The sequence below is a fragment of the Giraffa tippelskirchi genome, chromosome 4 (assembly GCF_054371585.1).
Source record: "Giraffa tippelskirchi isolate mGirTip1 chromosome 4, T2T-mGirTip1v1.2.pri, whole genome shotgun sequence".
Lineage (NCBI taxonomy): Eukaryota > Metazoa > Chordata > Mammalia > Artiodactyla > Giraffidae > Giraffa > Giraffa tippelskirchi.
In genome coordinates this window covers 23,849,450-23,873,895 of record NC_137278.1, presented here as the reverse complement: position 1 = coordinate 23,873,895, position 24,446 = coordinate 23,849,450, and the positions used below count along the sequence as shown (strand labels likewise).

General features: G+C 41.9%; 1 protein-coding gene across 13 annotated transcripts in view; it reads left to right on the top strand.

Annotated features, from left to right (window-relative positions):
* The window catches only part of CYRIA (CYFIP related Rac1 interactor A), a 100,350-nt gene extending 76,781 nt beyond the window's left edge, over window positions 1–23,569 (top strand). For all 13 annotated transcript variants that reach the window (XM_081483811.1, XM_081483813.1, XM_081483812.1 and 10 more), the window contains 9 exons: window positions 7,042–7,163; window positions 8,415–8,520; window positions 10,676–10,812; window positions 11,280–11,357; window positions 11,531–11,647; window positions 11,736–11,815; window positions 13,203–13,329; window positions 17,788–17,858; window positions 20,314–23,569. In XM_081483811.1, coding sequence (XP_081339937.1) covers window positions 7,042–7,163; window positions 8,415–8,520; window positions 10,676–10,812; window positions 11,280–11,357; window positions 11,531–11,647; window positions 11,736–11,815; window positions 13,203–13,329; window positions 17,788–17,858; window positions 20,314–20,377 — 902 coding nt within the window. In that variant the 3' untranslated portion in view covers window positions 20,378–23,569. The remainder of the gene's footprint in view (window positions 1–7,041; window positions 7,164–8,414; window positions 8,521–10,675; window positions 10,813–11,279; window positions 11,358–11,530; window positions 11,648–11,735; window positions 11,816–13,202; window positions 13,330–17,787; window positions 17,859–20,313) is intronic.
* Window positions 23,570–24,446: the final 877 nt, after the last annotated feature.

Genomic DNA, 24,446 nt, shown 5'->3' with positions numbered 1-24,446 from the left:
TGCATATGTTGTGAAAGAGGTATTGGATTTATTTCTTTTTTCATGTGATACAAAATTATTCTAGCACAGGCGGATTGCTTTAACGCCCTTATCATAAATTTGTTAACTATTTATAATATGTGTGGGGCTACTTAGGGACCTTTTATTCTCTCTCATTGCTTCTTGATCCATTTCACCAATTAATACCAAAACATAGTAACTAATAAGTTATGATGTCAGGAAAAGCAAGTGCTTCAACTTTGTTCTTTCTCAAGATGTTCTGACTATTCTAGCACCTTTACGTTTTTATATAATTTTGTGTATCCTTCAAAACTAGTTTTTAATGTCCACAAAAAATCTTGCTGGGATACTGATTATAATTATGTAAATCAATAAATCAGTTTGGAGGTAATTGACTTCTAGGCAATATTAATTTGTCCCACCTATGCATATAGTCTATCTTTCTGTTTGTTTACATATTCTTTAATTTCACTCAGAAATGTTTTATAGTTTTTAGAAATCTTGCATATCTTTTGTTAAATCTACCTTTAATCATGTCATATTTTGACCATAACAGTTTTCTTACCCCTAGTATTTGCAGCAGTATGTATTTCCCCATTTTGTCTGCCTTTCTTTATAGCATGTTTCTTATAAACAATATGTAGTTGCCCCAAGCTTTTTTATCCAAGCTGATAATATCAACCTTTTAATTGGTATGTCTAGTTCATTTACTTTTAATTATTGTATGTGCATTTAATTGATGTTTGTATTTGTGTATCTTGGTGTCGTTTCCATTCGTTATTTTTTTCCTCTTTGTTTCTCGGTGTCTTTCTGTCTTTTTAATAAACCAAATAATTTTTAGTACTCTTTTGTGGCCTTTCTGCTGACTTTTTAGTTGTGCTTCTGGTTCTTACTTTAGAGATTATTATGTACATCTTTAACTTACTGCCATCTGTCTTCAAAATGCATTGCTCACTTCATGAAGAATTTAAGAGTCACAGTAGACTTCCAGTCATCACCCTTCCACTCACTCTTTGTGCTATTGTTACATGTTTTACTTCTGTGTACATATGTTATAAACTCATTGCGATGTCTTTTTTTAAAACTTTAAACTCTCAAATAGTTTGTGTGTGTTTATATTTGTAGTCTTAATAGATCTTTTATATTTACTGACATGTTTTTCAGTGTTCTCCATTCCTTCTGACATAGCTAGGTCTCTTTGGTATTATTTCACTTTAGCCTAAAGAACTTCTCTATGGAAAAGATTTAGATGGGATCTTATGCTTACGTCATGTGTGGCTTATTCAGTATCTGACATAGACCTGGGCATGAAGCATAAGCTTAGGAACCTTGGCTTCTTCACTGATGCTAATTCAGTAACTATCTGCAGAACATCTTCTGTATCCTAGCTTCAGGCAGGACCAGCAGAAGTGGGGATCTTAGTGGAGCAGAGGGGCATGAGGGGGAATGACATAAGGTGCATAAATACAGGAGCATTAGAAGAGCACAAACTCTTTTTCAAGGAGTATGTAACTATTGGGGAGATCAGATGCAAACACAATGAAGAGACACTGGTATAGGTAGCAGAGAAGAAGTCTGTAATAGCTACAACAAAGAGAAAGTGATGGACTAGCCAAAAGAAGTACAGGTTCTAGGCTGGGATGAAGATACATTTCTTAGGCTATAGTAACCAAAAAGTGATTTTCTTATAAGAAAAATCCACGTTTATAAGCATAATAGGAATGCCAGAAACCATAATGGTGGTTGATGGGGTTAGTCAAGAGGGAAATTCTAAAGCTCCCAAGCCATGGTACTTCCAGAAAGGCTGTGTATATTTTGAGTTGTTACAACTACAGTCTCCTACTCTTTAAAACAAGGGTGTGGGTGCATGTCAGATTAGGCAATCAGCTGGAATTTCTTTGGGGGATGCAGAACACTTCTTACTGCTACTGATCTCTTTCATCTCCCCCTCTCTGGTGTTCTCACGTCTGCTGCGATTGTGCATAGGGGGCTAGATAATCTTGGAAAAGGAAAGGGGGAAAATAAAGGGTGTTTTTGGTCACTTTACAAATGAAACCAAAACAAACAAAAAGCAAAGGAACAGAACAGACCTGGGAAGCAATTTGTTTATGCCAAGGCAGGGACTCATTCAGAAAGATTCTTTCAGTTTCTAGCACTTTCGCTTTTTAAGTGCTTTTCAGCTGTCAACATCCTCTTTATGATCCTACACGTCACAGACCCCCACAGAACCATACAGGGAGGAGACGAGGCTCTTGCTAGCTTCGCTCTCTCTACCAAGAATTCATCTGAGACCAAGAGAGATTAATTGGCTTGCCCTGAGGGCTCATATTTAGTGAGTGAAAACTTATGATAGGATCTGGTTCTTCAAAAATTACATCCCTGGAGCTCTCTCTTCCCCCCATGACATCACAGGGATGCCTCAGCATGTGAATGAAATAAACAAGCCTTCAAGTGTCTTAAACCTCCCTGCTTTTTGCAGTCCTTCATCTGACTGTCCTTTGGGAAAGGGCTCTGGCATAGGATGACTGATGTTCCTGTACAAATAAAAATGTCAGTCCCGTCCCACTTACATCTTCTGACAGACCTCTGCAATTTTAGATTGTTTTTTTGTAAGCAGTTAGTATTGTGCTATAAATCGTTTCCATTTTTACATCCCCCAGTGTTCGTATCAGGGCTTCCCTGGTGGCTCAGACGGTAAAGAATCTGCCTGCAATGCAGGACACCCAGGTTCGATCCCTGGGTCAGAAAAATCCCCTGGAGAAGGGAATGGCAACCCACATCAGTGTTCTTGCCTGGAGAATCCCGTGGACAGAGGAGCCCGGTGGGTTACAGTCTACGGGATCTTAAACCTTTGACCTGACTGAAAGACTAACGCACACACAAATAATGTTAATATGAGATAGTTATTTACGCTTCTTAGTTTATCCTGAAGGGGTGAAGGTGAAGTGAGGAAATGGGTGGAGAAGAAGGGCTATGGATTTAATTTATGGTTTGGCAAACCCTTCCTACTCTACGTCTCTTTGGTGTTTATACAACAGCTGGTGGGTGCAGAGATAGGGATGTATCCTACTGATGAAATGCCAGGGCTTCCTTCAAAGCCAAAGACATCTCCAAATAAATTGTCTTCCATTCATGTTTTCTTCAGTTAATTTGTTTGATTCTCTGTCAGCTTTTCCACACTGTCTTGAATAGGTCTTTAGGGGTAGGTGTGTGTGTTCCCAGGGCTTGTGGAGACAGAGTGCATCCTTGGCTGATTTACAAAGATAAGAGCTCTTTGATTTGACAGCCTTGCTCAGGGTTGAGCCCTGCCGTCTGTGCCCTGGGGTATGTTCACCGAAGATGTTCGTTTCTGACAAACAAAGCTGGTGGCCACCTTGCTTTGCATCGACACAGTGGAATGCTGAGAATTCTGCTGTCAGTAAATATCACAGTCCTTCACCACGAAACCTCCCCCTGACCCCGATGACTCTAAAATGCTGACAGTTAATATCCACTGTCAGTGGGAAATTGAGTCAAAGGAGGATAAATAGGTCCCCTATAAACAAAATGAATACTGTTGAACTTTCTTAATTGATAAGATGGTGCTTTTTCCATTAAAAATTCTAGGCACTTGGAATTCAGCAAATTCTTGACAATAAATGTATGTATTCAAGGTCACAGGGCACATGATACATTTTCATTCTTTCCACAACAGCAAGTCTAGAATAGGGGTTTAAATCATCGCCTGGAGAAAGGCCTGGAGAGGCTTGTTCCAGGCTCCTAGAAGTGTTGGTTTCTGAAATTGCCTGTGTAAATCACAAGCACTTTTAACAGCTTCATTGTTAGACAGGAACAGTCCAGCTTTCTGTAACCATTCTCCTCAATTTCGATGAAATAACTGGTGATGATTAGGAATTTAGAATGTGATTCTTAGAAGAAACGTCACTAAACAATTCACTGGCTACAACTGGAAACAGAGACCCATTTCCATCATCATTATTATTACTAGTGTGTGTATGTACCTTTGACTTAAGATCAATCTTTGTGTTAAAAATAGAAAAACAGAAGCCTTAATTCAGAGTTCCTGTTCACTCAGCAAATGCTCTAGGAGGTTGCTGATAGGTTAAATAATAACGTTTCCAATCACTAATTCTTCTGGGTCTTTTTCAAGATGTCTCTCCTTGACATCTGAAGACACAATACATTTTAAAAGCATGGTGACCAACTGAATCTCAATTTGGAGAATGCCAAAAGTGCAGACTCCAAAGTCTCTCAAAGGACTATTCCAGAAAGTGAAATAACAGCTTTAGAATTAGAAGAGTAACATTAATGCAGTTTTGCACTCATCAAATATTCTATTAGTACGTTAACCACACTGAGGAAACATTGAGGCCATAGATAAATGATGGAGGATTTAAAAACACGTTAACTGAAGTGTGAATAGCCAGTCTGATTGTAGGTAAATGCATATTATCTTCATGGTGATAGTGAGACATGCTTTACTTTTTTCACCGCTTTACTTTTACTTTACTTTTTTCACCGCTTTACTTTTTTCACCGCTTCTCAACACCCACGTTCTCTGTCATATAGTCAGTTTCATCATTTATCCATTGAGACATGACACGTTTAGTAAGTTTCTCCAATGGGTAGGGCATATGGGAGCACTGAGGACAAGAATACAGGCCCTATCTTCAGATAGCTTGGTATTCAAAGACAAGCAGGAAAACCATCACAAAACATTATAAACTGCTGTTCAGTTGCTAAGTTTTGTCTGATTCTTTGCGTCCCCATGGACTACAGCAAGCCAGGCTTCCGTGTCCTTCACTGTCTTCCAGAGTTTGCTCAAAGTCATGTCCACTGAGTCAATGATGCTATCTAACCATCTCATCCTCTGTTGCCCCCTCTCCTTTTGCCTTCAATCTTTCCCGTCATCAGGATCTTTGCATCAGATAGCCGAAGTATTGGTGCTTCAGCTTTAGTGTCAGTCCTTCCAATGAATATTTAGGTTTGATTTTTCTTTAGGATTAACTGGTTTGATCTTCTTGCAGTCCAAGGGGCTCTCAAGAGGCTTCTCCACACCACAATTTGAAAGCCTCAATTCTTTGACACTCAATCTGCTTTATGGTCCAACTCTCACATCTGTACACGACTACTGGAAAAGCCATAGCTTTGACTCTAAGTTTCAACCATTCAGCCCATTTTTCTACTGCCATTACTGTGTGCCAGGCACTGTGTTAGGTCCTGAAGATACAGCGTCAAATGAGACAAATAAGGTCTGAGTCTTACAGTCTTGTGGATCAGATTCTCACTTATTAGTCCTGTCTGATCTTTTAACTGGGGGGTCAAAATGGGGTGAATTATGAACTTAGGGATACAGGCCAAGACCACATGTCACTTAGGGTTACATGGTCCTTTTCCCATTTGAAAACTGAGACAGACAGATTAGGGCTTCTCCCAGCTGGTACTTTCCATCTCGGAAGTTTATGCCACTTGTGATTTGAGTCCTCTAAACTCTTACCTCAACCTAGCCCAGAAGCCAGGGACTGTGCAGCCAACGCCAAGGGCTTAATTAATAGCTGGAAGAAAAGGTGATTCAGTTCCCTGACAGAGAAAAGCAGAAAAGCCTAGGACTTGCAATAAGCCTAACCAATTATGGAAGAAAAGGAGCCTGTAATGCAGGAGACGCGAGTTTAAATCTTGCTTCGGAAGATCCCCTGGAGGAGGGCATGGCAGCCCACTCCAGTATTCTTGCCTGGAGAATCCCATGGACAGAGGAGCCTGGCGGGCTGCAGTCCACAGGGCTGCAAAGAGGGGGACACGACTGAGTGACTAAGCACGCGTGCAGGCACCCTTTCATTAGTGAAGTCTGCTGGGAGAACTCAGTCCCTTAGGACTTAGATTTTTGAAAACAGATTTTAGGAGATGACATCTGTCTTCTTCCTGTATTAGCAATGCCTTTGTTTTAGATGGAGATTAATTTCCTAACTAGCCCAGGCAAGAAACCTATTTTATAGGCATTGTGAGATAAATAAAACCCTATCTTTACCACTATTCAACTTCCACCCACTAGCCCTAACAAAATACTCCTGCAGGCAAGAACATACATTGGCTCCAGGAATGTAAACAAGTCGGAATTCATTGAGGAACTAAGTGGATGTCTCTGTGACTGCTAGAATTTGTTCTTCAGCATTTAAGTTTAAATGCATTACTTATTTTTGTAGATAAGTTTCATGGTTAAGACCAAAGATGAACAGTACAGGAGTCTTTAAAATGAACTCTCTGCACTTCTCGAGCTCATGTTCAAAAAGAAACTCCATTGCTTTCTACAGATCATTGTGTTCTGCAAAGATACATCTATGCCATGACTCTGAAGGATTAATTACAGAAAATCTTAAGTTTTTTTTAGTATGTAAACATAAGGGGGGCTACTTTCCCATCTAGACTCAGATTCACAGACTTTCAGTCACAATAGCTTCTATTAAATATTAGAATTGGAACCCTAAAGGTAATGTTTATTCTTTGTATCTCCCAGTGTACCACTTGGCACATAGTATATGTGCAAAAGAAAAAAAAAAGTGATCTGTACAAATAAAAGGGGTGCCTACAATGATTCCATGGGCTTCCTTAGGTGGCTCAGTGGTAAAGAATCTGCCTGCACTGCAGGAGACTTGGGCTTGATCTCTGGGTCAGGAAGATCCCCTGGAGGAGGAAATGGCAACCCACTCCAGGATGCTTGCCTGGGAAATCACATGGACAAAGGAGCCTGGTGGGCTACAGTCCATGAGGTCTCAAAGAATCAGATACAATCAGGTGATTGCACACGCACAGTGATTCCAACATGCTTTGTTAATGTGAGTGAAATATTTGTAACTATTTTGAACTGAGTAATGGCCAGAAGTTCTGTTAGTTTTCATTTCTTAGCACCTTATTATGTTAAAGAGGAAATACCATGCCTGCAGGAGTCACATAGGATTGTCTAGCAGGTAGAAATGAATGCCAAACCTCTTCCCAGGCTGTTTATAAATACAAGCCTCTGTGTCTCTTGGTTTCCTGTCTGCCTAGATGCCCAGCCCACAGAAGGAGAGAGGGAAATATGGAACCAGATCAGCGCTGTGCTCCAGGATTCCGAGAGCATCCTCGCAGACCTGCAGGCGTACAAGGGCGCGGGGCCAGAGATCCGAGATGTATGCCAATAATAACACTAAGCTGACAACGCCCTTGGTGGAGAAGGGAAACACACACACACACACACACACACACACACACACACACAGCAAGATTAAGTAATAGCTCTAGTTTTTCCTAGCATTCCAAGAAGAACAAGGAGGGTAATGTGTCCTTAAAAAATGTATGAATGGTCCCTTTTATTCAAGTCCACTGATCTGAGCACATAGTGCTGTGGACCACGTAAAGTGCAAGCCATTCTCTCCTCTGACATATGTTTGAAATTGCGGGACTCACATTTAAACAATAATTTGTCAATATGTTGCTTCGTATAAGAGAAACATACCTGTGAAATCTGTGAACGGTAGTTGAAATATGAGTCATGAAGTCTGGGTGTATGTGAACTTTCCAACATTTTGTAATGATTTTTGGCAGGTTTCATGACTATCACAATCAAGAGACATAAACAACCTCCCTTAAGGAGACTGCTCGTCTGTCATCCTGAAATGACGTGTAAGATCAAAATAATAAATGCAGGAAAAACAAAACAGTGACCAAAACAAACAAAAAAATTGGCAGTGTGGCTTTTGAGAGTTTGTCATGCCTTCAAGGCAAGAAACCTCACACTCCTTTTGTTTGAAATAATTAGTTTTGTGGAAGTGTCAGCACACACACACATTGCCATCACCATTTTCTGAAAAAAATCAAGACATAGCAACAACAATAAAATGCCGCTAGCATCATAATCCTCAAACTGCTGAAACCCAGGCAAAACAGCATTTCAAAGAAAGCAGCAGCCTGTTAAGAGGTTATTTTTCTACTTAAGGGTCACCATTTAATTTAGGTAATTTAGGTACCATATCAGACTGTCAGGAATGTAATATATATTGTAGAAAAAGGAAAACATCTACAGAATCTACACTTCATAATGAGCACTAGGTCTACTTTAGAAGAATCAAATGGTCATGGAGGAGATCTGAATTGCTTCCAATTAGACATGCTTTTTTTTTTTTTTGCATTGAAGATACGAGAAGCAAGTCAGATGACATGGTGCCTAATTGTTGAGCCATTTGCATTATGTCCAAGTGCTAAAATCACCATCCTAATTGAGCATCTTGGACAACACTCCCGTGAACTGATTGAGGCAGTACATATTAGCAAAAAACAGCAAGAACTTTTCTTTTTTTTAACTCAAATTCTCAATCTTAAGTCATTTTGACAGGGAGCCTACCGCTTCTTTTTAAGCAGACAATTCCATCATGTTTTGGCAGGCCATCCAAAATCCCAATGACATTCAGCTTCAGGAAAAAGCTTGGAATGCAGTGTGTCCTTTGGTCGTGAGGCTGAAGAGATTTTATGAGTTTTCCATCAGGCTAGGTGAGTATGTATTTATGATTTTCATGTCCCTCTTGTGAAACTCTGTGATGGTGTTTGAGAAAGTAGCAGGAAAAGCTCAGGGGATTGGAAACTGCCCCACATCCACTCTTGTGCATCATCAGAGGCCACTCAGATACAAAAACAGTGGTCATGTCCATTTCTGACAACATGCCTCAGAGTTTCTTCCCCTGCATTTATTGGCATGTTTTAAGCGTCTTTACTAGTGGGTCTCCCTTTGGTTTTGTTCTCAGCTAAGTCCTATTCTTAACAGTATTACCCTGTCTGATCACATTTCCAAAGGACAGAGAAGTCAGAAAATCCATGTTATCTGCTAACCCAAAAAGAAGTTGGTTGGCTGGAATCATGTGTTAAATTTATTTGGTTGGCAAAAAAAAGTTAATTCGGATTTCCAGATGATAACACAGAAAAACCCAAACGAACTTTTTGGCCAACCCAATAATATAGCAAAATACAAGAAAGACAAATACAATGTTCTGTTCTTAAGCTTAAAAACAAAAACAACTCTGTGCAGGTACAGGAAGGCTTTGCAGAAGTCAGAGTAAAATCAAGTCTGGTTGACAGTAGGCTCCATGTGACCACTGATATGATATAACCCCTCCCCCAACAGTAAAGCTATCTGAGGTTTCACTGGTTAAAACGTACGGTGTGTCTAGATTGAAGAAGGGGGTTTTATTGTTGTTCCGTCCCTCAGTCATGTCTGAGTCTCTGCGACCCCATGGAGTGCAGCACGCCAGGCTTCCCTGTCCTTCGCCGTCTCCTGCAGTTTGCTCAAACTCATGTCCAGTGAGTTGGTGATGCCATTCAACCATCTCATCCTCTGTCGACCCCTTCTTCTCCTGCCTTCAACCTTTCCCAGCATCAGGGGCTTTTCCAAAGAGTCGACTCTTTGCATCAGATGGCCAAAGTATTGAAGCTTCAGCTTCAGCATCAGTCCTTCCAATGAGTATTCAGAGTTGATTTCCTTTAGGAAGTGTGTGGTCATGTTTTATTCTACTTCTGCCACACTTTAAGAGTTAAACAGAAAGTGAAGTACCCTGGGGGAATAATAGCCATGATGTTGAGAGAACTTGAAACTGAGACTCCAAGGGAATAGTTCAATGAACTGAACCAGTTTTTTTGAGAAGAGCTCCTGAAGACTCTCAGGTTGAAGAGGGATCAACTTCTCAGTTTCCTCAAAGTGTGTGTCTAGACCCCTTGAACTGAAATCACAAGGAGCCAAGTGTCAGCTCAGCAGACAGAAAAAGATCCACCAAGGTCAAGCGGGCTGCCTCAGAAGACAGTGTGTTTCTGTAGATAGAAAATGCTAGTGATGTCCTCAGAAAGAAACTGTAAAAGGTCTCTAGGGATGATAAAATCAACACTAGTGAACCCTTCTGTAAAGAGCCAGATAATAAATATTTTAGGCTTGTGGGCTATCCTATCGTTGTTACAGCCACTCAACCCTGCCACCGTGGCACAGAATGAAAATATTAATGAAACATGGCTATGTTTTAATAAAACTTTATTTGCAAAAAAAGTGACTGTGGACCAGATTCAGCCTGTGGGCCATGGTTTGCCTGCCTCTTCTCTAGAGGATTGGTAAAATGACTTGATGCCAAGAAAAATATAGAAACAGACAGGTGAGAGTAATGAGACTGTTTTCAGGATAGTAATGGAGGTAGATATGGCAGCAGGTTTGTAGAAAAATATTCATGGGATTTGCTAAGAATGTCATTGCAGAGAAGGGCTGGTGTGGACCAGAAGTCTCTCCCTGAAAAGCAGGCAATTTAACCCATGCATTCAGGGCCACCTCCTCTCATCCTGAGTCATAGATGGCTGTCTTATCCACATGATCCTATTTGTGGTTTTCTACAGTGTTAGGATTTGGGACAACAGAACATGGGAGGGTCCAGCTGAGCTTTGGGGCCACGGGTCATTTCTGCAGTGGAGGCAGCCTTCTCAGGCATGGAGGGCAGGGGGGTTCCTTTTCCTCCTTATCCACACACATCACATTTCATACTGTTCTGGGGGAAAACGTGGAGAGGAAAGACTGACACAGGTTATCTCTGAGAGTGTCAACTGGGGCTGCAAATAGGGCTTTTTAAAGAATCTCTGTGGGCCATCTCAAATATGTATGTATCCCTTTACCTTTTAGAAAAAGCTCTTCAGAGTTTGTTGGAATCTCTGACCTGTCCACCCTACACACCAACCCAGCACTTGGAGCGGGAGCAGGCCCTGGCCAAGGAATTCGCGGAAATTCTGCATTTCACCCTTCGATTTGATGAGCTGAAGGTTAGGCCATGTGTGCTTGGACAATTTAACAGATTCGTACTGAGCACCTGCATGTCCAGGTGCTTTGCAGGGCTGTGGGGTGGGGGAAAAAGACGAGGGAAGTAGCTCCTTTCCTCGAGAGACATGTGATGTGGTGAGAATTCACACTCCTTGTGGTCAAAGTGATTTACAATGGTGGTTTGTATGTGGAAATTCAAAATCTGCCAAATGCAGCCAGAGAAAACATCTCAAGTGTCTGTTCCTCTTTGGAAGCAAGTGTGCTTTCCCTAAAATCTAGCCTAGGGTAAAAATAGGGCGTATTCTTAAATAATGAAGATCTGAGACTATTTTTAACCCAAAGTTGTTTTGACTCTTCAGTAACAAAGAGAAGTCCTGGTATCTGTGCAAAATATAGTGCTTGGACTTCAGGCACATAACCCTCCTCTGATGCTGAGAAATGACCTTCTTTCCTCTTTTCTGAACTTCAGATGAGGAATCCAGCTATTCAGAATGACTTCAGCTACTACAGAAGGACCATCAGTCGCAATCGCATCAACAACATGCATGTGAGTCCCTGGATCTCCTGGGTTGACAGCCCCAGGTTCCAGATCTCTTTTAATTTCTGCATCAGGAGGGACACGGTGAAGCCAGAGCCTTTGTGATGCATTTTCCGGAGGACACTGTTTGAGATGTTGACCATATCTTTATCAATCGCATCTTCTCATCTTCTTTTCATCAGCTAGACATTGAGAATGAAGTCAACAATGAGATGGCCAATCGAATGTCCCTGTTCTATGCAGAAGCCACGCCGATGCTGAAAACCCTCAGCAATGCCACCATGCACTTTGTCTCTGAAGTAAGTGATGTTGACCAACAAAGTGCCTTCTGCCCAGTTGTGCATAAAAGCTGCTAACAGGCTAACACCCTTTGTGTCTCCCATTTAGAACAAAACCCTGCCAATAGAGAACACCACAGACTGCCTCAGTACGATGACAAGTGTTTGTAAAGTCATGCTGGAAACTCCGTAAGTTAAATCAGAGGTGTATCCATGTCAAAAATTCACATTGATGATGGTGGTGATGACAGCTTCTAGCGGGTGGGTCAGCATGTCAACATTTCCTTATATATTAACAGAATTAATTTCATAAAGAACTCTGGCGATAGGTGTAGTTATCCTCATCTTAAAGCTAAAGAAGACGGGGCCGAAATTGGTTAACTGACATCTTCCCAAAGATCACATGGCTTGTTAGATGGCAGAATCAAAACTTGAATCAAAGATGCAGGAGAAGTTGTATGCAGATTAAATGGTGGAATGAGTTAAATGACTGGGTATTGTTATAAGTATGTTGGAGAAAAGATTTGAGAAAATATTTAAAACCAAAAGTAGAAGTGGTAAGACTATTGTAAAAATGATCATGAAAATCTCTCTCTCATGCATGTGGCAGTTTCTTTGTACTTAAATTAGTTGCTAGATTTAAAAAACGGTTGAGTTGTTGAGGTGAGGCAATATGGTAATGAGGAAATCTTCACTCCAGTGTCAGGGTTCCCCTTATTCTATTTATTTTGTAGCCCCTTCTGTGCCCATTGACAAGTGGTCTGACCTGTCTGGACCTTGGTTTCCTTACCTGATGAGATTCCCATAATGCCATCTACGAGGCAGAAAGTTTGGGAGTGCCAAAGATGTTAAGAGTGCCTTCTAAAATTTGATGCTCTGTTCAAATGTAAGATGGCATTCCTTTCAGACATATCATTTATATTTAAGTTAATATTTATTCCAAGATGGAAATAGTAATCATCATCATTGTGAGGCCAAGTCAGAATGAAGTTGATGTTAAGAAAGCCTCTAGAATTGGCCTGAATTATCTGAATCATCAATGACCCTGTCAAGGTAAGTGAACAGAATTCAAGCTCCACAAATATTCTCAGCCCAATGAATGGTGTGTAATCTCTTTTAGGTATCTTTGCCAATCTGATTCAATCTGCAGCCTGTATCTTAACAAAGGAAGCTACCCTGACTGGCGACACAGTAGCTGCTCTATAGAAATGAGCTCGATTCGTTTTCTCCATAATGAAGCCATTATTCTCTATAATCTAGGACAACCAGAGAGGCCTGCTATAAAATATTCATGATTGATGGGCAGGGGAGTTATGTACATGATGAGCTGGCTCGCCGAGGGCAGAAGAGAAGAGAATTTACTGCCCTCCAATTTACCTTGTTTTCACACTGGTTGGGTAGATTCAAGGAGAATTATCATCGCCGGTTTCTTTAAGAGCTTATTAACCTGGTTCTTGCAGGTCTAGGATTGTTCTCAAGAGAGGTTTGCAGGAGGCTAAACTAGTCAGTTGTGGAGCCAAAAACAAACACACTCTGTCACGGAAGTCACGCCTCTGCCATTTCTCATCTCTTCCAGGGAATACAGGAGTAGGTTTACCAGTGAAGAAACGCTGATGTTCTGCATGAGGGTCATGGTGGGGGTCATCATCCTCTACGACCATGTGCACCCCGTGGGAGCTTTCTGCAAGACGTCCAAGATCGATGTAAGAACAGTTATGATAGGTGATTTCCCAATAGGGGCTCGTGAATGTCACCAAACAGACCTTGCTTCTCTCTCTCCCTCCCCTCCATCCACCCCCCACCAACTGCCCATGAGTGAGTTCTCCCAATTGCAAATCCATCAAGGCAGCTCTCCTCGTAGCAAGAAGTCCAGTCCTGTTCACGGGCTTACAGCAAAGGCATCCAACCTCAAAGACACAGAAGAAGAGTGGAGACGCTACTCCCCTCAGCCTGTAGAGGGGCTGAGGGGTGAACAGTCACTTAGCTGCTAGCTGCCCCTTCAGTGAACCCGTGTGCCATATACATATTTATTTATATATATGCGTCTCAATGTGAAAAGCATCAGGAGATAACTGGATTACAAGACACAATGGTCAAATCCCAAACAACATTCCAACTTCCTGTCCCATAGCCTGGCAGGTAGTACTACCTGATTCTCATGCTTTTTCTTGTCCTTGAACTATGCTTGAGCCCTGCCCAGAGTGTCCGACCTCTTCTCCACTGGGGCGGGGGGGGGGGATCCTTCAAGACACTCCTCACATGTCACCTCACGTGGAGCATGTCTCCCGCTCCCTGCCTGGAGCAGAGCCTTGCTTCTCCTCCGGCCCCAAAGCTCGCACCATTTTGGATTTTCTGACGGACTCTGGGGCTTCCCTGGTGGCTCAGTGATAAAGCATCTGCCTGCAGTGCAGGAGACACAGTTTCGATTCCTGGGCAGGGAAGATCCCCTGAAGAAGGAAATGGCAACTCACTCCAGTATCCTTGCCTGGGAAATCCCATGGACAGAGGAGCCTGGCGGTCTGTAGTCCACGGGGTCACAAACAGTTGGACACGATTTGGCGACTAAACAATAAACACAGATTCTGAGTTTGTTGGCAAGAGCAGAGACCAGGCACCTGATGCCCACTCCATTGCCTAACAGTGTCCTTGGTCCACAGAGCATGGTGCTCAGTAGACGCTCCATAAAATTTTTGCTGAGTGAATGAATAGGATTGGAAAACAAATGATGATGCTGTGCAGAGATTTCCTGTTGATTGTGGGATAAAGACACTCCTCTCAGCCCAGTGTTTGCCTGCAGCAGCACCCAGTAGTGTATCCCCGTATTTATTTAAAGCCTTCTAAGTACAGAATAGGACCTTTGGTACTAACTTATTCTGACACGGCTAAGTAGGGGCATGCACACTCTAGACTCATTCATGCATACACAGCAGCACCTCTGACGCTTTAGTTCTGTGGTCCAGATGCCCAGAGGGGTTGTGAGTCTGAAGAGTGTAAGAAAATATATCAATTCATAATGCAACTCGGTTTACTCATTTTGAGGTTCTGGCTTCCTAGCATAGCTAGCCATGGTTCTCCATAGAGTCTTCCTTATTTTTAATATAATTATTTTTATTTCTCAAGAAAATAAATATTTATATAAAAATTTGGGGAAAATAAAGGAAATCAATATACATAAAATTAAACATATCTGTGGTAACCTCACCATGGACAGGTGACCACCATCAATATGTCACATATGTTTGTCCCTTCATTTTATATAGATGTTTGGGTGTCTGCGTGTATGTATTAATACTTAAGAGATTAGTACCCTGCTATAATTGCTATTTAAAAACGTATTTAATTTGCATAACAGTATATTACAGAGTTTTTTCCATACCAATAAATATTTTACTGTATTCTTCGTGAGGCTTTAACATTTTTATGCTATAGATTGAGCATAAATAGCTCTATTAATAGCCCATGAATATCATCTGAATATGGATTGAATTTATTACCTAGTACTCATAGGACGTTCTCATTTACCACAGCCATTTGTTAACTTGTCAGAGAGTCAATAATTAAAAATACACTGAGTACCATTATGTCTTGTAGCCTTAACCTTTAAAAAAAGCTCGTCCTTGCTTGTCATTCACTGACTCTTTCTGCGGAGGCTGTAAACATTATACGATGTTAGTTCTAACCCTCCCCAGTCCTGATGAAGTCTGTTTGTTCATGTCGGTCTCACTAAGAACGGCTTGCTTGTATTGAAGCTCACCCATGTCTCTAAGAAAGTTTCAGGTTTACAGAGCACAGTATGTAAACTATACAATGGGCCATTTTCCTCTGATGACATAAAGGCTCTCCTTCCAGATACCAGTCTGCTTTGAAGTCAGCAGTTACAGGCACAGGGTTTATAAACCCTCAGGGTATCAGCATCAACTATGAAGAAGCAGATAATGAACTAGATCCTGTCCCCTGCCCTTACAGAGAATGTGTTCTGGAGCCCAAAATGGAAGTGCTGAGCTCTAGACACCCAGATGAGGGAGAAATTCCTTCTGTAGAGAGGCAAAGAAAGAGGGGGATGTTTCAGGTGGACCTGGGGAATCATACCAAGTGGACGGAGAGAAGGAAGAGTACTCCAGGCAGGGGATTCATCCCAGCAGAGTCATTGCAGCCCAGAGGGATGTTCGTCATTTAGAGAACAGATGCTGTTCGTGGGTGTCAGGGATGCAGGCTGGAGTGAGGTGGCATTTTCAACTGATTTCCTTAAAACTACACAGATCGATCCAATACAGAATCGCTCTTTAAGCCCGGTCCCCAGCCCACACCTCACCCAGAATCCCAGACCCCCACCTCCTCTGGACACCTGAGGTATGGCCAGCCTCAAATCAAAGGTTCTCACTTTCACACAGACCTGCTCCTCCTCTCGGGCTCCTGTCTCAGGTATTTCACCTCCTTTCAACTCGGGGTCAAAGCCAAACCTGGGGTTTTTCTGCAGAATCTAGGAACAGTCTTCTTCACTCTTCACCTTCACACCTCCTCAGACACCAAGTCCCGTGGCCTGGACCTCAGCGCATTCTTTCATCTCGCCCCGACCCTCTGTGCCTACTGCTGCTCTCACACACTCACGCACACGCTCACTCACACCCTCCCTCACACCGTCACTCACACCCTCACTCTCAGGGGCTCCCCCTGGCCCTCCCATCTTCAGCTCTGCTTCCTCAGATCCCTTTCAGTATTAATCACATTGTTAGATTGTTGAACACCTATCAGGAGTATTTTTCACAGGTCAAGGCCTCAAGTCCTGAACATGTTGTTAACGCACGTTGAATCTGGTCCCGACTGCATCTCTGACTGTGTCTTGTTATTCACACCCCAGGCTTTCATCAGCCTGAGATTGAACTAGAAGTTGCCATAGAGTATCCACCACACTTCTGCCTCTTCTAATCTGTGTCCCCATTTCTCCCTGGGCACTTTTTTACAAGAACACATATCAAAGGATGACAAGGAGCTGTTTGTCTCTCTTCTCCCACTGGACTCTGAGCTCTCTTGGGAGAGGGACTGACTCTCTTCATCCTGTGCTTGTCCCCATCCTGCACCCGTGACAGGTGTCTCTGACTGACCACAACATTCTTTTGGGATGAGCCTAAACACCCAAATGATTCTCAGCCCTGTGCTTCTGGCTGCACCCATCAATCCAACAAGCTTTATCAAATCTTTAGGAAAAAGCTTTCAACCTACAAGAACATTTTCTAAGTGACCATTGTAAGAGAGGTCCTTAGTACTATATACCCAGTCAGTGCATGAATATCTGTGAGTTTAAAATGACTGACTATATTCTTTCCAGAAGGATTCTTCCTTTGCCAAAAAATTCCTGTATATGCCTAATATGATGTGATCTATTAAGATGTAGCTTTAGCTTTCATGTATTTTCCAAATGATGAATAAATTATATTGCAAGGACACAAAAAGCTAAGAAACTTGCCCAGGTTTATGAAGATGCTAAACAAAGAAGGATGGATGAAGCCCAGGCATTCTGCCTCCATGTGCTTCATATTCCTAACTATTGTCCTTTACTGGCCCTCTCCTGGCCTAGGGAGGGAGACAAATTAATCTGAGCACTAAAATCTCTAAGGTTCTCTGAGAAATGCCAGTGTACTATCAGGGATATAAGTATGCGGTGGTTTCTTCTACCTGGTGAAGGTAATGAGATCAGAAGAGTCTTCCTGGTGTTGGTCAGCTCCAGCTGAGTCCTAAAAAAAAATTTAAAGAAATTACCAAACAACTAAAGGAGGAAATGCATTCTGGGCAGAAGGGTGGTGTAAAATGATCAGGTTTGCAGTTCATTTGGTCAGTCTCCCCTGATCACAGACTAGAGAAGCTCTGCTCTTGGCTCTGGTGTCCAAGACAAGAAAATCAGTCTCAAGTCTTTGGCCCCAAAGGCCAGACACAGAAGACATTCAATTGTGGTATAATATGAAAACTAACACAAAAGCTTCTAGAAACCCACAGAAGCAACATACTGGCCCAACGGAGGAGGAAGGTTTGTTGGTCATTTCAATGTTTGGTTTCTATGAGCACAAACAATGTGGTATTATTACGGGCAGATGTTGTTATGGACAGATACTATGATGGGCAGAATTGCTAAGATATTAACCAAATCTTGTGCTTTCTCTTCCTAGATGAAAGGCTGCATAAAGGTTTTGAAGGAACAGGCCCCAGACAGTGTAGAGGGGCTGCTGAATGCCCTCAGGTGAGCCTCAGCCCTGTGGGGCAGCAATCCTTCAGATCCACTGCTAATTTAGATGCTGCCAGGGTCTGAGGGCTAAAAACACCAAGCTTAACCTCTTATGTCTGTTAACACATGTTGAGGTCAGCCCCATTTTTATCATCCCCTTTTCACAGATGAAAGAAACTGAAATTTAGAGAAGACAACTCACTTGGCAAAAGTTTTCACGACAGATGGCTGAGCCAAGATTAAACCCAGGTCTGGGTGACCCTGCAGGTCAAAGACCAGATCCTGGCCACACTGCTTTGTGGTTGGTGGGGACTCATCAGGAGGAGAAACCTCCTGGGTCTCACTTCCCCCTCCACCCCTGCTCCCCAGACCTGGCTGCACATGAGAATTATGTGGGTAGCTTTTGCCAACACGGATGCTTGGGTCCAAACCAGACCAGATGAATTTTAATCGCTGGGGTAGGGGCTCAGGTAACCATTTTGGGTTTGTGGGTTTGTTCTGAAGGTTCCTTCATGAGGCATCTGTGCAGCTGCCAGTACTGAGAACCCTGCTCCCCTATCTGGATGCCCTTATGTTTGGCCAATGCTCCTGATAGCTCCTCACTGCTCCCGAGCCATGCTAAAGCACCTGCTCTTCCCAAGGACATATGCACTCAATCCCCTGCAGGGGCAGGATTCTTATTTGTTTAGCTGTGACACATCTATATAGTTTGTTGAATCATGCCAATCGGATTGCCGTCTGGAAAAGTTTATGGTCCCTGCTGTCTTACTCATTGTTGATTTCCCTCTGTTCCTCTCAATACCATTCATGTAGTGAATGTTCAATAAGTGGAATGGAGCAATGATCCTCTATGATGTACAACATATATGTTTCATGCTCTCAGTTAATCATCACAAGTCAGAGTGGTAAGATCTATTACCCTCATCTAATAAAGGAAGAAACTCAGATGCACATGACACAGATAAATCATACACTGAGGCTGATCCTTTTTGGTGCAGCTGCTAAGTCGCCATTCTTCAGAACAGATGTAGCGTTAACCTAAGAGTGTTTCAAATTCTGTGGGTAAACCAACGTTTTTCTCCATTGGTGCCCATTTCATAGAAGTCAGACTTTCCATACTCACTAAGAAACCTTTTGGCTTCTGATTTTTTTTTTTTTTTAAGATTTTTTTGATGCAGACCATTTTAAGTCTTTGTTAAATTCATGACAATATTGCTTCTGTTTTATGTTTTGGGTTTTTGGCCACAGGTGTGTGGGAATCTTGGCTACCCGACCAGGGATCGAACCCACGCCCCTTGCATTGAAAGGTTGACCACTGGACCATCAGGGAAGTCCAGTGTCATTCAGTTAAGCAAGGCTTGGAGACCAGGGCACTGTGGTAGACTGCGAGTTCCATCGGGTTCTTGGCATTTTGTGTCTCCTCTAGGCACTGTGATGAAGTCAGAGAGTACACACTTTTGAGGCAGCCAAACCTGGATCCACATCTGAAACCACAAACTGTTCATAAATCATGCATTGTTATATTTGTCATCTGAACTGGGTCATTTAACATCTCTAAATCTCAGTTTGCTTGTCTGTAAAATGGAAGTAATAACCTGTCCTGCAAAGAGTTAGTGCGAGTGTGAGTGAAATAAAAACTTCCACAGAGTGCCTAGAACATGGTCAAAATTTTATTACACGTTAATTCTCCTTCCCTTCCTTTTCATGACCTATTTCTACACCAGTTAATGTGAGGATACACATTACACCACTTTTGTTTTCTATATGGATCTCCCTTAGTGCCCCCTTGCGGTGGTAATGAGGATAAGCACTCTCACAAAAGGAGAAAACAGTAACAAGAGAGTTGGATAATGTTGTTATGGTGACTTGGTTGTAAAGAATCCTCCTGCCAGTGCAGGAGATGTGGGTTCGATCCCTGGATATGGAAGATCCCCTGGTGGAGGAAATGGCAACCCACTCCAGTATCCTTGCCTGGGAAATCCCATGGACAGAGGAGCCTGTGAGCTATAGTCCATAGGGTGGCAAAAGAGTCACACACGCTTAACAACTAAACAACAACAACAGTGTTGTTATATGCAAACCAACCTTTTACAGTCTGTGACTCAGGAGGTGTGCCCTAGATGGCCAAGAGCCTGCACTCAAGCACGTGAAATCTGTCTCCCTGGAAAACGAGATTGCTTGTATTTCCTTCATGTAATTATTTGATTAGGTAGAAGATCTATTTGTTTAATAACCAAAATATAAACTTCTTTGGAAGGAAGGATCGAATATTAAATCTGAGACTAAGTTGGGCACTGCAGTGTGGCTCTTTGTGTAAAGAACAGATGCCAAGTTTGATTTCTAAATATCAGCTGTGCCTCCCAAGCTAAAGATGAGCTGACAACTCCAATGGAAGCTCTCAGAGCACACTGTTTGCATACTGTTTGCACACTGTTTGCACACTGACTGCTGTCATTTTCTCTCCATCCAGGTTCACTACAAAGCACTTGAATGATGAATCAACTTCCAAACAGATTCGAGCGATGCTTCAGTAAAGCCTTGCTCAGTGAAGAGGATCTTTGAACTGACCTCAGAAGATGTATATGTTTACATAATTTAATACAGATTGATGTTAATACTTGTGTATTTACATAACTGTTTCCTTCTTGTCACTGAAATATATGGACCTTAATTTGTATCCTGACTGACTCAACCCAGAGATCATAATGACTGGAGAGCCTTACCTTCGATGTCTAAAACAAAACCCCTTCTCCAAAAGGCAGAATTTGGAGACGATGATCTTTGCTACTGGAGTTCCTTACGCCTGTAACAATCAGAACTTCCCAACAGTTTGTGGTCATGTTTTAATTCTAGATGTGTGATCTCTCTGGGAAGTATAGTTAGAGAAACATGAAGAGTTTGATTTCCTGGGTCAGCCCAGCTACCAGAAACACAACTGTTATCCTGACAGAGAGAGAGGGGGAATCCCAGAAAAGAAAAATGCACGTGGAGATACAAACCCCAGTGTCTTGAATTCAGCACACCCCCTCTCTTTCCTCAGATGGCACAGCATCCATGCAACTTTTCTGTTTGCACCTATTTTATTTATCAGCATTCTTTCTTCCTATTTTGATTTATACCCTATAACGTTCCCTTTCCATTTTTCAAGAGAAAAAATCAGCGTGTTTGCATCAGTTTGTGGAGGAGAAGGGAGAATAGAGAGATGTGCTCTTGTGGCTGGGCTGGTGACTGTCATGGAAGTGGGGACAGGTGGGGAAGAAGGGCATCCAAGCAACAATGACAGTCATCTCTCTGCTTCAACCCTCTGTCTCCAGGATCAGGGAAGTGGAGCTCTGGCTGAAATTGTGGGTGAGGTTGCTAATATTCCAGTGTCTGTGGAGTGCTGGGCACACAACTCCTCCTAATAGGAGCATGACCTCTGGGGACCATTCATGTGGCAGCAGAGATCTAGCTAGAACTTAACTAGTTATCAGAAAGCTTGGGGAATTTAGAGGGGAGATTTTTATTTTCTTGTTTTCTGATATTTAAAAGACAGCTTCTCCAGGACCTAACTGCCAGTTTGTTACAATGTATAAACTCGGGCCTGAGTACTGGGATTAAATCCTAGACTTGTTGATTCAGAGTGAACTTGGAAAATTCACTTAAATTCTCTGTGTCTCACTTTCCTCATCTATAAAATGGGCAAATAAAATAGATAATCTCCAATACTCCTATAAGACCATGAGCCAATAAGAAGACTGACTCTCGCATCCTTCCTTTGTAAATAAAATCCGGTAAGCATCACCCCACCTTGCCTTGATGATTTAGCGATATGACAAGGGTTATTCTGTCTGCAGATCAGAGTTTAGAGTGGAATCTTGGAAATCTTCTATTCTGGTCTCCAGTGAGGATGAAGTCAAACAGCATCACCCCTCTGTAGGACTAGAACCCAGGATGCCTCATTCCTGATTCCATGTCCTTTTTTTTTTCACCACGTGGCCTATGCATACATACTATAGGGTGATATTGGACACTTTTAAATAAACCTTCAGCCTGGCCTGTATAATTACTTGCCTATGTCTGATAGAAGCAGAGAGTTGCCCAGGGAATGATCATTCCAGAAGTTGGGTTTGGGTATATCAGAGTTTGGTGTCATTGTCCCAAGGAATGAGCTGTCATACCATTACTTTGGTGGCCAGATGGCAGTCCCTTGAGTCCTCCGAGAATAGGAGAGACATACTTAGGTTTTGTTTATTTTTAACAAATCCATTCAGTGGCAGAACGGATTCCCTGGTCTGTATCTAAATGTCAGTCAGTCAACAAAGAGGAAAAGCCCTTTTCCTTGGAGCTTTTCAAGCTGAACAAGTACAGCTGGTTGGATGAGGGTTCTGTCATCATAACAGAAATGCACTAAATGGCTTTCAAAGACCTTTCCAAACCTAGGGATTCTAAAACCCTAGAGGAAGCCAGAAGTTGGGATAACACTGGGTGAACAGATTCATTAGATACTCAGCTTCTTTTAATTGGAAGCCACATGTTGTCTTTGGGCAACAACTTTCAAGACTAGAAATGTAGAAGTACTCAATATTTATTGTCGTGGGGTCTATTTTCCTCCCATATCAGAGAAAGGACTTGCAGAATAAATGGTTGAGCACATTCATAATTTTTAATTTGACTGTCTCACAAGTGGGACCAAACATATGGGGGGAGGAGCTGCTGACCTGCCCCAATTTAGCCAGGCCACCTTGTTTCAAAGCCAAGATTCACCAGGACATGGATTCTTAAAAGCCCAGGGCCTGAAGTATTGCCTCTGGTTAGCAGCAGGACAGGTTAACTGAATGTCTGTGATCACTAACAGGTGATGGGCCTTGGGTCCACTCCAGAGCTATAGTGGGAGACAAATTCTTTTAACAGACTGTCCTTCAGGTATCCTGGAACAATCACATTTTTGTGTGCTGCATGCACGTGTGTCCAGGACCCATGAGCTGTTCAGGGGAAAGTGCTAGCCACGGTATCCATGTCAATGTTAGCTATATTTCATATTTGAGGTCTCATAGTTTTCAGATAAAAGTGTACTCCATTACTTTGATATTTATTTTTGGGCAAGTGACAAGGTGAAAATTACATTTCTTAGATGCACTGCTACTTTGGCATTATAATTTTGTTCTCAGAAACCTTTTATGTGCCACTAGGCATCAGTTAAAAAAGAAAGTGACAATGTTTTGAATTGTGGTGACCCATTGGGGCTGGAGTTTTAATTAAGAACCAGAAAGAAACTCCTGGATACTATCCTTTAACTATTAGTTAATCTCATGCTTCATCGGTGTTTGCTCCTAGTCATCACCATTGTATCAAGATATTAATGGTAAACTGAGGTTTTTAATACATTATCACATTTAAGTAACTATAATTTATGCTTCCTCAAAGAAAAATGTAGCTTACTCAGTCTTGGGATCTAACTGTGCAGTAGACATCAGAGACTTCTCATTCAATCTTGTATCCCAGACAGCTACAAATTTTTCTAGATGTTAGTAATAAACATTGGAATTTTGTCTTAAAGAAACAAAAACTTTGGAACCCAATTTTCCCACTACATCTATAAAGGCTGTTGCATACACAAAGCTGTTTAAAAATTGTCATATGTTGTTTGCTGAAGTCATTGTAATTTTTTTGCCTGCTTTGCCTCTTTTTGTACAGAAGTTTTGAGTGTGAAATGAAAATTAAAGTTTGGTACATATATTTAAAAATACACTTCTTTTATATGATGTTCAAGATTGAGTGGGTAATAAGCACACAGTCATAAATACTTGCTGTGCTAAGTGTTAGTCGCTCAGTTGTGGCCGACTCTTTGCAACCCATGGACTATAGACCACCAGGCTCCTCTGTCCATCGAATTCTCCAGGCAAGAATACTGGAGTGGGTAGCATTCCCTTCTCCAGGGGATCTTCCCAACCCAGGGATCAAACCCAGGTCTCCTGCAATGCAGATACATTCTTTACCATCTGAGACACCAGGGAAGCTCTAGATGCTTGCTGCACATAAATATTTGCTAAATGTCTGCTCTGAGGATCAAGAAATCACTCCAATTGCCTTCACCTCTCTAAGCCTCCATTTCTTCATATACCCAAAGTCTGAAGCACCCAAAATGAACTCCTCTTGGTACCAGCTGTGTTTATGCACTTCAACAAAGACCCCCATTATTTAAAAAGGCATAAACTACAGAAATGCATGACATATCTAGAGATGCATGAGACCTACTTACTCAAGGATGCTAAGAAGTAAAAGGGCATTGATTTGCTCTTTTATTTTTTCTCTTGAGTGTAGTAGCACTTTCTGGGTTTGGAAAATTAACAATAGCCTATTCCGTAAAATTACATTTTTCAGGCAATTTAAACTCTAAAGCAACTCTCCTAATGATGAAACACTGAAACTTTTCTAGAGCACTACTTTTAATCCCTGAACCTCTTAAGCTGATCACCTAAGACCTAATTGTGTGTGTTTCAAAGGGTCAGAGAGACTTTTCATGAGTCTATATACAAAACACAAAGGGAAATGAATAAGAATAATTTTTCTATAAATTGACACACAGGCAAATTATAATGGACAAAAGCTTGAAAGAAGGAA